The sequence below is a fragment of the Rhinolophus hipposideros genome, assembly GCF_964194185.1.
Source record: "Rhinolophus hipposideros genome assembly, chromosome: 11".
NCBI lineage: Eukaryota > Metazoa > Chordata > Mammalia > Chiroptera > Rhinolophidae > Rhinolophus > Rhinolophus hipposideros.
The window spans coordinates 20,016,567-20,033,811 of NC_138057.1; the positions used below are offsets into that span (position 1 = coordinate 20,016,567).

Consider the following 17,245-nt stretch of genomic DNA (forward strand, 5'->3'; position numbering starts at 1 on the left):
CCTTAAGTTTCACACTGAATTGTACATAGTAAGTTTTGAAATTTTAGGAGAAATTAGCCTGGAGAAATGTTTCCTACAAATGGATTGTCTTTAATGGGCTGCTCTTATAGAATCATTAAATATTTAGTGGCTACTCTATGCGGGGTGCTGTGTTGCCCAAGAAGCTCACTTTAGTGAGAAGAGATGTATAGACAAACATGTCAGATGCAGTGGTATGTGTTGGGTCGTCAAGCTTAGCAGCACACATGAGCTGTCTCGGGAAAGTGACTGTCTAATTACTAGGTTGGTGGGTGGAATTGACAAAATGAAGATCCAGGTTAGATTTCAGGCCTTGTCACTTATATCTGTGATCCCTTACGGTTTTTGTCTTCAGAAAAAGAAGCAAAAAAAGTCGAAGGATTTGATACTGTTCAGAAGCCAAGTTATTATATCAGGCTGGGATCTCTGTCTACCAAGCTCCGCTCACGTGCCTACCAGCAGGCTCTCAGCAGGGTGCAAGAAGCTAAGCAAAAAAGCCAAGAGACCATTTCTCAGCTCCATTCTACTGTTAAACTGGTGAGGAAAAATTCGTTTATCTAGAGGGATAAGAGTAAATGTAATCATGAAATCCAAGAATTTTACCTTAAGAGCAACCCACTAGAAAACTGGGTGAAAGGTATACAGCCAGCTCACAGAGAAGGAAATACCCGAAATATATGAAGTGATGTTAATCTTACTCTGAGGGGTCAAATTACAGATGCCTCTCTTGTCCTGTCACATTGGTGAAGTGTGATGCTCTGGCAATGGTGTAGAGAAAGAGGTTACTTGTGGGCCTCTGGAGGATTCAAGGGATGGTTCTAGGAAAGTTATAAAAACACCTGAGCCTTGAGCAGCTTTACTTTTAGAAATTTATCCTACAGACATATATAGAGTTGCAAAAGACTGTGAACAATGCACGTTAACCTAATAAGGAACTAATTAAATTGGTAACCTCACAAAAAACTATTGTGTAGCCATTAAAGATTGCCAAGATATAGAACAGTATGTATTGTACTGCCATTCAAAGCCAGTTTATTCTGGGAAGGGGAAGTAAGTGGCTGGCAACAGAAAAGAGGAAGTTTGAATTCCTTTCTCTTTTGTAATTTTTTTTCTTTCTATTTGACACGTATACATTAAATTTCAGTTGCCTTAACTGTGCTAAACTGGAGGTAAATTTAGAGCAGTGTTTTAAGAGTTAGCGGCAATGAAGAACTACAACTACTTGATAATAAATAACAATGATAACAGGGATTGCTCTCTTTAAACTCTCAGTTACATGATTTACATCATAGATCTGAAAATAGGCTAACGTGAATGCCTCGCTAACTTATTCGTTTGTTTTACTTCAATGTGTTATAGATTGAATTTGCCAGGGACAATGTGCATAGTGCCAACCAGAAAATTCAGGGTGCTCAGGATAAGCTATACGTCTCCTGGGTGGAGTGGAAGAGAAGTATCGGCTATGACGACACTGATGAATCTCACTGTGCGGAGGTAAGACACCGGGGGCGGAGTCACCCACTACATGTGGGTGAAGAAGTGTCACCAGACTTTGCAGTTTTGCCGTTACTCCTCTTCTCTAGCAAAAGTTTGAATAATACTGTGAACAGAGGTTGCTTCTTATGTGACAGAAAAGCAAAAAACTGCAGTAACTTTATCTCTGGAGCTGCATATTACTGCTAACAGGATACAGCTAAATGAGAAACCTGGGCCTTGCCCTCATAGTGCGTACAGACTAACGGGATATAGGCATTTTTACCGTCAAAGTGTTTTTTGACAGCATAAAAACAGGGGCTCTGACACTATGTAGGGCAGGTACCTAACTTGGTCTGGGAGTGAGGATGGGTGAGTCAGATGACTTCCTAGAAGAGGTGAGTGCTAAGCTGTGACCAAATGGGAGCATAAACTAGGTGAACACACAGTAAGGGGACTGATGTTCCGGACCGAAGAAATAGCATGTTCTAGACATAGAAAGTGGTTCATTGGGTTCCAAAAGCTATTAACAGTATGCATACCTATGAACTGTGAGTAATACTGCTGCACTCAGGGTGGTTATGAAGATTTTTAAAAAGTTGAAGAAACCACATAGGTGATGGACACATAACCCGTGTGCTGTAATTGAACTCCGTGTGCTGTAATTGAACTAATTACTACACAGTATTGTTGGATCCACTGCTAATTTTAAACTTTATTTTTAGCACATCGAGTCACGTACTCTTGCTATTGCCCGCAACCTGACTCAGCAGCTCCAGACCACGTGCTCTACCCTCCTGTCCAATGTTCAAGGGTTACCGCAGAACATCCAAGATCAGGCCAGTCACTTGAGTGTGATGGCTGGAGACATCTATTCAGTGTTCCGCAATGCCTCCTCCTTTAAAGAAGTGTCAGACAGCTTCCTCACTTCCAGCAAGGGTCAGCTGCAGAAAATGAAGGCGTCTTTAGATGATGTGATGGATTATCTTGTTAACAACACACCCCTCAACTGGCTGGTAGGTCCCTTTTATCCTCCGCTGATTGAGCCTCAGAATACTCAGGACCAAGGTGCAGAGAAGGACACTACCAACCAGGAGGCCCCGCAACCTGAGCACAAACGTTAAACCTGTCTCTGTCACCAGTGCATGGTGCAGCCAGCCAGCTAACACCTGTTAATGTTGAAATTAACCTGCTTGACAACTCTGAATTGGAGAAGCAGCTCGCTAGAAAAGATGTCCTTCATTATAGTAATTTCCAACTGGATTAAGAGCTTTAAAGTTTTTGGCATTAGCAGATGAGTGAATTCTGTTGTTTACCTGGCTGGTAAGAAAATGATAGACTGGTCGGAGCCTAGCCAGAATTGAAAAAAGTTCTAGTGCATTTATGGTCTCATTCTCTTGCCTCTGTTGCTGTCTGTCTGTATTGAATAAAAACACCTTCGTGTGAGCTATGTTATGAACTGGTGTCGGCTCCGATTGGGTCTGAGCAGGCATCCTCACAGGTTTGTCTCACAATGCATGCTTGTACAACTTTAGTTTTTTTATTTTTCATAAAGGAATGCTGCCTATGAATTCAATAAAATTCACTTCAGAATAGATCAGTTCTATGCTGTGTGTTCCGTGTGCTTTGTGTGTTGCTTTCATAGAGCTGCTTGGCTTGTATGACGGGTTATTAATACACATTCATGAATTCCAATTGGCCTGTTAAGAAATTTTGCAGGGAAATTTGGAACATTGGAAAATTAAACAAGTTAAAAGTTAATGTGCATATAAGAGTTTTACTGGGTGACAGTTGTTGCCTTCATTTGCCCATTTACCCGACCTGAGAGGGGACCTCCTCATGGTTGAAAACGAATCAAAGCTGAAAGGAAGCAAAAGAGTGACTATTTGCATCAGTCTCAGGTAAAGGCAGTAGGCATTTCTTGCCCATTTAAACTGAACCCTGGAATGAGATTGCTCAGTGTCCGGTCTCAGGTGGACTTAACTTACTGTGTTGTCACTTTGTGAGAAAGTCATTAATACTTTCACCATTCACCACTAATACTTTGGTGAGATATCTTTAGAAGACCGTGTGAGAATAATTAGAAGTAAAAAGACTGGATCCCCTGTAAAAAAGATTCTTCTTACCTCCTGCCTAGGTTGGTCAGATTAATAGTCTCCTCAGTGTTGGTCAGTTACTTAGGAAATATCATGATCTCCTTATAACAAAGCTGCAGGATGTCAAACTTTCAAAAACAAATCTTAGAATTTATGAAGTAGAACTACATGCTTCTGTCTATCCCTACTAAAAGGTTAGCAAGGTTGCCCTTCAGAAACAAAGTCTAAATCTAATTTGTCTCTACACTGGTTCACTTCTTTCCATGAAAACAAGGAAGCAGTACATAACTTTATATGTACCTTTGATATGAATGAGTTTATCAAAACAGTTATAGAACTAAATATTTTCCCCTTGAGGTAACTCCAGGAATCAGTAAACAGGTGAGTTGAATTGGAGGGTAGGGACTCACTGAGATGCTTGAAGTTAAGGAGCTTCTGATTTCTGGGAAGATGGACTGTCACAATTTATAGGCTTCCGGAATGGAGACTTGCCTGCCTGCCCCCACTGACGCATTTTCTAGAGCCACAGCCTTTAAATAATTTTTTTATTTCTCGGTCCAAACTGGACAAGGTCCTGCCCCTCTGCCTCAAAACTCCAAGGCTGGTATTTTGTGGTTTATTCTAATTGATTGAAAAATTCATGTAGTATAGCTGTACACATGCTTTCTTACCCTGAACATAAACTTGCGTTTCCCCTTCATACCGTGTTTCCCCGAAAATAAGACCTAGCTGGATCATCAGTGTTACGTTATATATTATACCCAGTCTTACAGTAAAATAAGACCGGGTCTTATATTAATTTTTGCTCCAAAACATGAATTAGAGCTGATGGTCCGGCTAGGTCTATTTTCACGGAAACATGGTAGGAGTTCCCCTTCATACTGCCAACTGAATTGCTTGTGAAAAGGAGACATGTTTCAAAGCTTTTCTTTATGAGCAAGACAATGTAAAGGAGACCTCTCTCAGCGTCTAGAATACCACCACTACCCCTTGCTTTTTGCCATGAGCTATGCACACTGGTGATGGTTTTGTCTTTGTGTCTCTAGTTTGACTGCCTAAGTGCATTTCGGTCTATTGTCAATATGTCTTAAAATTCATGGTGTTCTTGCATCTTAAATTTTGTGTAAACTGGCTGTTTTAGTTTAACAGACTTTTTCCCACGGAGGACAATTCTTTTGAGGAATAAAAGCTAAGCCTAGAATGGTATCGAACTATGGCAGGCTGTTAAACATTTGGCTGTATGAAGCCTGGCAGGTGTTCCTGAGTGTTCAAGGATGTTTTTTCCTTTGCGTGTAATAAAATGGACTTTCTGGTTCTGAGGGAAAAAAATCAAAGGAACATGGTATACTAGCCATTAATCGCTTAGCCTTAGTTTTCTCATCTGTCACATAAAATTAGTGATGCCTCAACAGATGGATGTGAAATGTCTGAGGATGGGCAATCTTTCTATTTTGCACTCGAAGAATGGGGATACCATCTGTGGGACAGTGATATGTAGTATGTTTAACTTGCCAGTTCAGGTGTGAGTAATACCAAGCCGTGAAAATATATCCACTTTGATAAGACATTATAGGTATTGAAGAACGAATAAAAGGGGACAAAAATGTTTTGCTTGAGATATCTCTTAGAATATCATTTAGCTCATGGAGGTGTCTAATGAGGTAAGGAAGAAAAAGGAGCAGGATAGATATTTGTGCTTATATCTATCAGGTATGAGGAGATGGAAAGGAGGGCCTCTTGCCAGCCTGACCTCCCTGGGCTTATGAACTGGGGACAGGGACAGCTGGGCCTCAGTCCTGATCCAGCTCAAGTAAACCAGCACTGAGGCCTGCATGGGTGATGGTGTTTGTGAGATGTCCTTGCTCTGAAAACGAAAGTATTTATTGCTTATGTCTCAAAGAGCAATACTTTCATGCTATAGATATCGACCTTCCTTCATGCTACAGATATCCTGTAATGGTATCACAGTAACCATTTGGTAAGCAAAAGATAACTGAATAATTCTACTGTTGAGTATCTAAGTTTCCAGTCTAACCTGTAGTGATTTAACTTCATCTTAATGATGAAGTAATAGCATCAACTGGAGAAGCAATAGCATCAAACTGGTCAGAGAGGAGAAGTCTCTTTAAGCTTAAGGTAAGCTTAGGTCAGAGACATGTTTTATTGTGTCTTTCCTATTCCCCTTACTTACCTTTGGAGATTCTGATGCCACTCCCCCATGTTTTAGAAGTTGGATTCCTGGAAGAAATTGTGTCAACTGACCGTCACTGGGATAGGCCCAGGTCATTTTTCTTTCCCCCTTTCTTCCGCCTCCCCACCACCTACTCTCCACTTCAAGCCGTTGTTCCTCAGTCTAGTTGTGCAGGACCCAGCTCCCTGGCCCATGCAGGTATTATGAGTCTTGCGCAGTTGATCCCTAGTTGTTGGTCGGCCGCTCACGGCAGCTCTCGCCAGCTGCCGGCTGCTCACGATGGCTGCCGGCCACTCACTGGCCACCAGCCGCCTGGGACAGCCCGGGGCAGCCTGCCACAGCACTCAGCAGCCCACAGCAGCTCACGCCAACCACCGTCTGCTTATCGCAGCCCAACTCCAGGGAGAGCAGTTGTTCACAATCTTAGCTATAGAGGGCGCAGCTCACTGGCCTATGTGGGAATCTAACCAGTGATCTGGGCATTTGAAGCACTGCGCCCCAACCACCTGAGCCACGGTGGGGGAGGGAGGAGGGCGGGGGCAGGTCATATTTTTAGGGTTGGTGAGGAGTGAAGCCTTCTTGATCACCATCCAGCTGGCGCTGAGCTGGGAGGCAGCGGAGTGGTGAAAGGCAGGCTGCCTTTTGAGTTTGACGGAGATAGCTGATTAATACAATAATCTTTAATTGTTAAGATCGTCAGTAAGATGACTAAGTGAAATGACAGGAAGGCAAATGTTTGGAGGAGGTGGGACAGAGTTGCCTGGGATTCTTCCTCCATGCTTAATTTGCTTAAATGGCCTGCAGATTAGAGAGAAATAGGATATAATGTAATGAGAGGCTTTAAATCTCATAGGAGATCCTTATCTTGATGTAGAATGGATCTTCTTGGTTCTTTAGCTTGGTACTAGTTTTATGAAAGTGCTACTTGAGAGAGCCATGTAAAAGATATTGGAGCCATATCGTAATACATACATTTTGGGATAACTGAAAAAATATAGTTGATTAGAGACAATGTGGATACGTAGGTAGCTACATTATACCGTGTTTCCGGGAAAGTAAGACCTAGACCTAATCAGCTCTAATGCGTCTTTTGGAGCAAAAATCAATATAAGACCCGGTATTTATTATATTATATTATATTATGTTATATTATATTATATTATATTATATTATATTATATTATACTATACTATATTATATTATATTATATTATATTATATTATATTATATTATATTATATTATATTATATTATATTATTATATTATACCCGGTCTTATAGTAAAATAAGACCGGGTCTTATACTGATTTTTGCTCCAAAAGATGGATGAGAGCTGATTTTCTAGCTAGGTCTTATTTTCGGGGAAACACGGTATATGTGTAGCTGCATTAACAATGGTTCAATTCAATATTTGAGTCTCTAATAATATAAGGCATGAACTCAGCCCTTCTCAGAAGGTAAACAGCAGAAACTGTCCTTAAGAGCCTCTTATAGTCTTAGAAGAAGTGTGCTGATGAATATTCAAGTATTGTCCCAGTGGAGGGCCCTATTTGTCCCTCATTTTTAATAACCTCAGGCTGCTCATTTTTTCTTTTTTACTTTTAATATGTGCAGCGTATTGTATACCAGTTATACATCAATATAGTTATAAAAGAATTACCCTAAGAAAAGAAACAAAAATAAAAGGAAAGAAATACCAGTTATAATCAGTAAAGCATTATAGTGCAGTCTTGGGATGATGTCTGTTCATTACAGGCTGCTCATTTTTAAATTTCCTACCTTTATTACAAGATTCACCTGCAAAATATGACATTTCAGCATAAGTAAGGGTAGGAATGGCAGGGCACAATTTGGATTTTAAGTTTTATTGACCAAAGCAAAACTGAATATTTAGATGATAGATATCTCTTGTGAGGGGAAAGAAGGTCTAATGTCTTCTAGAACCTAAGAAAGTAGTAGAGAGTATTATTGACATTTTACAAAAGTAATGAATAGATTAAATGGTGCTTTTGTGTAAATATCAGTGATGAAGAAATGGTTACCATTTAAAATGTTTTCATTTCTCTTGGGCATATACCTAAGAGTGGAATTTGCTAGTGGCTCATAGGTTTACTCTATGTTCAATTGTTTGAGGAACTGCCAGACTGTTTTCTGAAGTGGCTACACCATTTACATTCCCACTAGCAGGGTGTTAGGGTTCTGATTTCTACATTATCTTCCCCTCCCCAACACTTGTTATCTGACTTTTTGATTCTAGCCAACTACTTAAATTGTAAATTAATAAGACTAGATGGTGCATAGTGTAAATCAAGCACTTTTACTTTTTCATTGTTTATTCAGGTTTGAGCAAAGGAAAACTCAGCTAAGGAGGTAGTTAATATATCAGATTGACTCCCTTATATAAAGTGGCCCGAGTGAGCTCTCAGAATGAATAAAACCACATCACCTGTCAGGGAGCCTTCACCTGCCCTCTCTGTCTTTGTTAAGGATTATTAACTGGGGATACTGATAAAATGAAGATTCGTGGGTTCCACCCCCAGAGAATCTGGTTAGTAGGTCTAGAGGTAGTACTAGGCATCTGCACTTTTTAAAAGCACTCTCCCACCCTCCCATCCCTCACCCTTCAAAAGCATTGTCCCTAGTGATTCTACTGCAAGGGATCCACTGACCACAGTTTGAGAAGCAAAGGGAACAGGAATCAAATTTTTTTAACCTGAAACAAAAATAGGTTAGGGTTATCCATAGTCCACTCTCTTCGAACAAGACCCTCGGTGTGAACTCCATAAAATGTCTTATTTTAAGGGGACCTACTCCTGATGTATCTACTGAAATGAATAAAATACACAAAAGTTAGCACTGAGTAGTTGAATGATGTGTGATGGATACCAAGAATCACTTTAATTTTGTTGTGGTCAGTGCTACTCTGCTCCCTAGGTTGCGAGTTCTAAACACTTCCATTGACTTCTTAGCCAAGGACAAAGCATCAGGGTAAAAGAGGGTGTTCCTACTGTGGGGCAGGGGATGTATCCTCCCTCACGCTGTACCAAATTGTTCAGTAAAACGTAGAGAGTACAGCAGAACCAAGTTGCTACTGACCCTCTAACTTTCAAGCACATCGTAAAGCTGCATATGCAACCTATATGGATGGTGAGAGATTTCTGCTAAAATCAAACCCTCAATGGGGTTAATCTTATATATTTGGTCTTAGAGCTACTCATTACCCCTTGCATGATCCTTTTATAGTCAAATATACATTGGAATCCTTTTTATACAAACAAACTAAATTTTTAGTTTTTTTTTTCACTTCATTATTTCTTCAATACTTACTCTCTATTTCAAAACAAATCATTGTGCTGATTCTGTGTCATGTTTATCAGCCCTGCATGCACACTCACCTTTTCTAACAAGTTAAATTCCCACAGATGGTGTTTTTTATTTCTGCCATAGCCTCACCTATTCAGGGCTCCAGGTCACCACTAGCCTACCTTTATGCAAATTAGAAAATGGTACCTTATCCTCAACATGTGTAGTGCCACCTTCTGGAAAGTTGTCATAATAAATATGTGAATTAATGAAGTCTATGATAGGACGGATGCCCCCTGTGGTTGTATGGTGAACAACCTGCAAAAGGTACAGGGAATCTTATTAGGTTGGTGCAAAGGTAATTGCGGTGTTTGCAATTATTTTTAACCTTTTAATCCGCAATTACTTTTGCACCAAACCGATAGCATGGTTGCTTAGTTTTCTTGAAAAGAATGTATTGCTGGTTTCCTGTCCTTTTTAGGGAGGGACTTTGATTATCATTAGTTTCATATTAAGCAACTGATTCTGAGTTTGGCCCTTACTGGTGGGCATTCTCAGCAAGAGATTTCTATATTCCTTCAGTACTTGTTCATGTCAGTGAAAAAGGGATTTATTTTATATATCTGTTAAATAATATCTCTTCTGCCACATTTCTAAAAAAACTCGCGAAGATAGGCACAACGACTACATTTTAAGTTACACTCACCTTGAGAACTTGATAGATTGTGGCTACCTCCTAGCTGCCCCACCCTCCCCTATTTCCTTCACAGCCCCCAAGTAGGCTTTGAATTTAATGGAAATTAGACACTGAATCATTCTGAACATATGGAAGATGAATTATTCATGTGGCTCTCGTAAATAATCTCATGGACTACAGGTGCTGTTTTTGGTGGTGGTGATGGAAACTTTTTTTCTAACACTCTGAGTGTGGGGTCTCCATCGTTTGCAACGAACTCTATTTCAGGCCAATGGTTACCTGGCCTGTAGGTGACTTTGAAGATGTTTGTGTGTGTGTTGTGGTATTTAAGAACTAATGAGAATAAAAGCTACTATTTGAGTACCTTTTCCAAGCTAGGCTTACACAACCTTTATTCTTCACCTGCAACTCAATCAGTTAGGTAATTTGCTTACATGAGAGGTGAGGAAAAAGGATGAAAAGAGATAAGTGGCAGGGCGGGGATTTAATCCAGTGTCTTACTGATGTCAAGGTGTGTGTATTTTTTCTGTTCTAGCATTCTAGGCCTTTGATAGATGGAAACTGTAGCTTGCTTTCTTGTTTTGGGCCCAGGAAATCCCTTCGTTCATATCTTCTTGTTTTAGCTTCCTGTTCTATTTTACATTTATTAAAAATAGTGATATTAGATGTTAAAATATATATTTACTAGAAATAGTTCAGAAGAGAGAGCTAAGCAAGGTGTGCTTTTAACCTAAAAGGGATAAAATTACAATCGTTGGCTTACCTGGCTGATGCTCTGAATCTATTTGTATAAATATTGCTGGCTTTTGTGGCTGTTAGGTCGGATGTCATTTTTGCAAAGTGAACATTCATGAATACTTAGAATGCAGTTTGATCTCCCCAAACTGAAAGCCTTAGGAACAAATGGTGGAAGTTTGCCTCAAACCAAGTTGTCCTCTGAGCACCTGGTTTTTAGGGAAAAGTGCAATAAGGACTACAAACAGCCAGATAAAGGGTCCCGGTGACGAAAGCAAGATTCTCTCTTCTTCTCTATTTTCTTTTTTTCAATATTTAAAAAATTGTGGTGAAATATACATAGCATCAAGTTTACCATTTTAGCCATTCTTAAGTATGCAATTTAGTGGTATTAAGTACATTTGCAGTGTTGTACAGCCATCACCACTATCCATTTCCAGAACTTATCAGTCATCCCAAACAATAAACTCCACACGATATTAAACAATAACTACTCATTGCCCCTCCCCCTCTGTTCCCCGCCCCGCCCTGTTTTTGATGGATTTTTTTAGTTAGTTGTTTTGCCTGTTAAGTAATCAGCTAATTTCCCCCTCTGCTATCAAGACTGCAGCCTTTTGTAATTTATTCTACCCTACTAATTTTCTGCTTCTAATCTGATTTTGGCTAGGAAACATTACTTAGCTTATCAAAATTGTATGTAAAGTAAGAGTTAATTGACATTCTTATCCCTAAAAGCCTTCCCTAGGCTTTTAGAAGAGCTAGGACTTTGTGATGGCTATTTCAACTATTAAAAGACCTTTTGCTTTCTCAGTTCCAGACATTTCCCAGCCTATATTATTGGAAGTCAGTCTTATGGAAAAGTAGAGTATTATTGTTTTTAAGAGAATAATAGATTAATAGAGAGATGAATAACTGGAAATGCTTTGTATCTAGCATTTTATAAAAGCTCGTTTAATAAGTCCACCATTAGTTTCCTTGTAAAGAGAAGCTCTGTTAGTGCTTTTATAATATGAGTGAATTTGGGGAATAAGATTGTTAACACCTTGTCAAAAACCACAACTATGGACAAAGTAAGGTTCGCCGACATGCAGTAATTCATGTTTCCATGAGACCACCTGAACTGACAGCTTACTTTATTATTATTTGTTTTAATATCCAAGATTTTTCTTTTACAGGTATTTGATTTCACTGCCATAGACTTGACATCTGAGACCGATGAAATTCCAGATATTATAGCTTTGGAAGAAGAGTATGGATCAGGTCATTCACATGCTAATAACCCTGAGCCTTCTCAGGGCAAAATGTTGAACAAGAAAATACTCCCTTGGCTGAATACACAATTTGTGCTACAATAAACTTCGTATTTGCTCATGTGTTAATTCCTATGGCTTTCAGGATTAATCTATTGGGGGTTAGTCTATTTTTTGGTTACTCATCTTAATTGAAATGAAATTTTGATCTAAACATTTGTAAGAGGTCATAGTTCTGTGTCAATACATCATTTTATATAATTCTTCAAAGTTTAATCACTGAAATGCCTATAATAAAAGTTGGTCTATATAATCTTGAATGAGTGTGTGTGTGTTTTAATACTGATATATTGAACATTTGTGTGTGTGTGTGTGTGTGTGTGTGTTTGTTTTTTGTGTTTTTTTTTTGTTTGTTTTTGGCCTCTTAGGATTCATTTTTGCTTCTTCTGGTAACAGCACCTTTGTATCTTTGGGGAGGGAGTGGTCTCAGTGGGTCTGTTGGTCAAAGTTTTTTGCTTTCCCCTAGCCTAGGGCTGGGCATATTACTGAAAACAGGTTGATGGGAGGAAGCATATCATGATGGGTAAAGGCTTAGACTCTGGTTTCTAATCTTGGCTCTGCCACCTACTAGCTATTTGACCTTAAACAAATTACTTAATTTCTTTGTCCCTCAATTCACTTATCTGTAAAATGAGGATAATAGTAGGTTTGTCGTGAAGAATCAATTAATTCACATTTGTGAAAAGCTTAGAGCAATGCCGGACACAGAGCAGCATTACTTAAGTATTAGTTTAACCCAGTAGCAATAAGCATCCCTAGTGTCCAGATCGTAGTTTTGAAATACCTTTACCCACTAGAAGAAATCAAGGCTTCTTGAAGAAATGGCTAAGTCCAGGTCTAAGACAGGATATGTAAAATATGAGTCTTAAACTTCTTGTTATTCCAGATAGTAAGGAAACCAATTTGAAAAGGTTCCCATTAACCAAAGACGGGCAATTTCAACTTCAATAAGGATAATAATTTCAATAGATTGAACCCCATCAAATGTAAACCCCATCAATATCCAAATATATCATTACATGTGCAAACAACATAATTGGTCACCTTCAGGGGGTGATAGCAAACCAGTTCATTATCTTGAAAACTGGTAAACAAAGGGAAAGAATCGAGAATTTATTCTTTCTTATATCTTTACCAGTAAACAAACTGTAAATGAAGAAAACTTCTCTCATAAAAGTACTCCCACTAATCAATGAAAATTAAATGATACCTTGGTCAGTTTGAATTTCTATAACAAATTACCTTAGATTGAGTGGTTTAAACCACAAAAATTTATTTCTCACAGCTCTGGAGGCTAGAAATTTGAGATCAGGGTGCCATCATGGTTGGTTTTAGATAAAGTCCCCTTCCAGGTTGCAGAAAGTCAACTTCTCTCTTTGTATCCTCACAAGATGAAAAGAGCAGAGATAAAGTGAGCTCTCTTGTGACTCTTATGGCACTAATCCCATTTATGAGGGTTCCACGCTTATGACCTCATTTAATCCTAATTACCTCCCACAAGTCCCATCTTTTAATACCATCACATTAAAGAGTAGGGTTTTAACATACGAATTTGGGGGATGGGCACAAACAATCAGACCACAAGTGATAAATTACAATTTCAACATTTTGCAATTCCCAGTGAATTAAATGGATCTAGGTATTTAGAATTAATGTCTGTCAATGGCATAAACAGAGATGTTATATTCTGCCTGATGAAGAGCACACACCAACACCAACCATCACAACTGAGTCTGATCAATCCTCTGGATCCAGGTGCCAACTTGAAAAATTTGGAGGACAGACAGTGGAATATGTTGAACTGTACCATGAAGATGCAATCAGTGAAACCCAGACTATGGGAAACTATTCTGGTTATATAGCTCCATTTCTTCAATGGGTAAATTGTAAGGAAAAAAAAAAAGGAGGAGGCATTGAGGAAAACTTGCATAGTAAGTTATATTATTAAAAACAAACAAACAAACAAACAAACACAACCCAGGAAAGACCAAAAAAAATCCAAGACAAATATAAAAAGGGCAAGACTAAATTACAGTGTGCAGGGGAGCACACTTGGGTGGTTAAACTACAAGACAATGTAAGGAAGCAAAATACTATAAAACTGACAATGAGGGTTGCTTTTTGGCAAAGGAGGGATGGCTGGAGTTTTATTTTGTAGACATAAGAAATGTCCAAACCTGTAGAAAATTTTTATGAGTTTATTTGAGCCAAACTGATGACATTGCTTGGAAGCAAGATCTCAAATCCTCGGGAGAATGACAATTTTGCAGTTTCTTTTATACATCTGGAATTTAAGAGAGAATGCAAGGGAGATTATTACATGGAGGTGGGAGAAAACAAGGGACTAAAAATCTCTATAATTGAATTATAGGATAGTTAAGATTATGTGCTCTCATAAGCATGATTATGCTTCAAAGGAGTCTGAAAAAGAGGCACTGCAAGTGTATTAACCTAGATGCACAAAAACAATGGCCAGGGCTTACTTAGGGCAAAAATTTACTTAATGAATTTACTTAATGAAAAATAACCTTTACAAAAATTTACTTAATGAAAGATAACCTTTCATTAGGGAAGTTACAGGCCTGAGGTGTGATCACCCACCATGACCTGCCCAGTTAGGATTTTCTGATCAGATTACCCTGTGAGGTTACTTTCGGTTAGGTTTGTGCCCATGTTCATCCACAATTTCTTGTTCTGGGTGGTAGTTACAAGAGCAATCACCTGTAATAATACAGTAAGCTATTTAAAAGAAGCAATTGTATTGCCTGGGATATAAATCTTGAGTGGAGTGCCACATGGGCCTTATTCTCTGGCCTTTCTATTCTTTATTAATGCTACTCAATATCCATCTAATAAAACTCCTCAGAGTCAGTTTTGCTGCTTGCAACCAAGGAATGTTAATTGATACAAGTGGCCTCGACAAGTTCTGTTAGCAGTGAGGTGGGTATAGATAACTTTTTTTTTTTTGAGAAGTTTTGATGTAATGAGAAATGAAGTGGTAGCTAGAAAGGCATTGGGAATGCCTTCCATCATTAAAAAAAAAAATCAAAAGATTTTTTTTAAATGATGGAAGATATTACATACAGCATGTTTGTATACTCGTACTGATGGGAAGAATTGATGATGTGGGACAAAGTAGATGACAAATGCTGGAGCAAACTCCTTGAATAGGAGAAAAGGAATATTATCCATCGAATAAGTGAAAGGACTGGTCTTATGTAGACACACTTTTATTCACCCAGATTAACAAAAGGGAAGGAAGAATACATGGAAAAAGACATAGGCAGGTTGATAAATTGTTGATGAAAATTATTTTCTGGAAGCACCTATTAACTAAGAATACAGGACGTCATTAAGAGTGAGGAAGGGAAAAGAGGTATTTGAAGTTTAAGGGAGGGAAGAAGATATGTATAATTGTGTGGAGAGTGAGATTTGGAAAGAATAGTAGGAGAAGGTAGGTCTACGAGCCACTTGAGCTATCATGAATTTTGAGGGCTGCAGGGGGAAGCGTAGGTTTAGGGGCAAGCCAGATTTCTTAGAGCAAGGAGATGAAAGGAACATTCAGCATTTGAGGATACAGAAGATTTTAGTAATAACAGACCTGAGACTCAGAAATTAGGTGACCAAATATGGGTCACACAGGTAGTGAGAATAATTTAGGATAGAACCCAGGGCTTTTTCTACTACACTGAACCACAGTCCACCATCTGCGGTTTTTATCGGACGAATAAGTCTATATGCGCAAGAAGAACCGCAAAGACTCGAGATCACAAAAGCGCCAAGCTGGAGGATGCCTTAAAATACCGCTTGTGATTGCACAAGCGTGAGATAGTTCGCTGGTCACGCAGTGCGCTGTGGGTCTTGTAGTTTCCAGGCTTCGGCGTGGCGGGAAGAGACGGAGAGAAGGGCGCATTGCATGGCGGGAGATATAGTCGTCCCTGGAAGTCGCTCCTCCTCCGGAAGCCAGGCGGCGCGCGCAAACCGCTTTGCCGGAAGCGCGGGAGTCTTGGTTTGTCGTGGATTTAGGTAGCTGTCCTGTGTTACCGTTAGAGGCTCCATTTCGCTGAGACTTTTACGGCCATTTGCGGTGAAATGGCTCCGGGCTAGACAGGAGCAGGCAGTGGCCATGCAGGAGCCGCCGCGACCTCTGGTTGCCCCCGGGGAAAGAGCCTGAGGACCCTCTGCATCGTTTGGGCCTGTGCGTTTTGCCTCTGCGGTGACACTGCCTACCGCGAAGATGAGCTTGGCCTGGGTCACGTCTTTCGAGAAGGCGCATCTCTGGATGTATCTGCAGGCGCTGGGCTTCGAGCCAGGCCCGGCGACCATCGCCTGCGGAAAGATTGTGTCGCACACGCACCTCGGCGTGTAAGGAGGCCGGGGCCGGCGGGGCGGGGGAGGCTGAGCCTGGACGCGCCGGGGTGACCCGCCCGTTCGCGGGCCTCGCGGTCACTGCGTGCCAGGCACTGGCTGCAGCGCCTCTGCTCCCCGTGGCTGCCAGCCTGGTGGCACAGACTGTCAAGTATAGAACCGCGCAGGGAGCGTGTGTAGCGGAGTAGAGTCTCGGTGGGGGCAGAACCGAAGGGCCAGCTTAGTCCTGCTTTGGTGGTAAAGCTGCGTGGTCTGTGAAACCGGGGGACGCGTGGCGAATTGGTAGGGGAAGGAGGTGTAAGCAGACGCCTCTAGGGCTCAAGGGAGCCTTTCTGGGTGGTTGCTCTTTAGTTGACATTTTTTACGTTTTGAGTTCGCCGGCTGAGGCGTGCCACAGTTAGCAAACACACACACACAAAAAACAAGAGAAGGGTATTAAGATGAAAAATGAAAGCCGCTTCCCTGCTTTGTCACTAATGACATACGGGTATGCTCATAAATGTAAATATTTTGTGTATATTTCTGTGTCTTAACTTACTAACGTTAGCCAATAGCTAATTTTCCCATTACAGGCCAAGGGAAATATGGGATACATAGGCTATCTCCTATTCTCTATCTTCTTGGGTTAATTGTTCTAGTGGCAATGTTCTTCTATATGTGCTTATGCTTTTATTTCATGATGTGTGAATCGTAAGTGTTTCCGTACTGTGAAATTTCACAATGAAGGTAGCTATTATTTATAAACTAATTAGCTCACCTACACTTCCCTACCCTCCTCTCCCTTGTCCCTCTTGACTTTTTTTTTAACTGTGTGATGACTGTTTTACTGTCAAGGTTTAGAGCTGTAATTAAGTTTTGTTTGGCAACTACTTGTTTAGAAGTTACTACTATTTACATCTAGAAATGCTTTGTCTAGAATTCTAACAATTGACAATCTGTGGATAGCATTTATCAGGCTATGATTATGTATTAATAAATATTCCACTTATCGCGCATGAGGTAATGCCCCATAGCGGTCTCATTTTCTCTGTACTGGCAGAGAAACTTAAAACTGC

At 40.0% G+C, this 17,245-nt stretch overlaps 2 protein-coding genes across 5 annotated transcripts in view; both read left to right on the top strand.

Moving 5' to 3' along the window:
* The window catches only part of PLIN2 (perilipin 2), a 32,508-nt gene extending 20,428 nt beyond the window's left edge, over window positions 1-12,080 (top strand). For 3 of the 4 annotated variants that reach the window (XM_081067815.1, XM_081067813.1, XM_081067814.1), the window contains exons 6-9: window positions 374-555; window positions 1,378-1,512; window positions 2,217-2,507; window positions 11,688-12,080. In XM_081067815.1, coding sequence (XP_080923941.1) covers window positions 374-555; window positions 1,378-1,512; window positions 2,217-2,507; window positions 11,688-11,867 — 788 coding nt within the window. In that variant the 3' untranslated portion in view covers window positions 11,868-12,080. Of the gene's footprint in view, window positions 1-373; window positions 556-1,377; window positions 1,513-2,216; window positions 4,360-7,058; window positions 7,441-11,687 lie in introns of those variants that run through there. The other variant, XR_013994565.1, reaches the window with a different exon arrangement.
* Window positions 12,081-15,773: 3,693 nt separating this feature from the next.
* Window positions 15,774-17,245, top strand: part of HAUS6 (HAUS augmin like complex subunit 6) — a 39,357-nt gene continuing 37,885 nt past the window's right edge. The window contains exon 1 of the mRNA XM_081066588.1: window positions 15,774-16,187. Within this exon, the coding sequence (XP_080922714.1) occupies window positions 16,060-16,187 (128 nt within the window). The 5' untranslated portion in view covers window positions 15,774-16,059. The remainder of the gene's footprint in view (window positions 16,188-17,245) is intronic.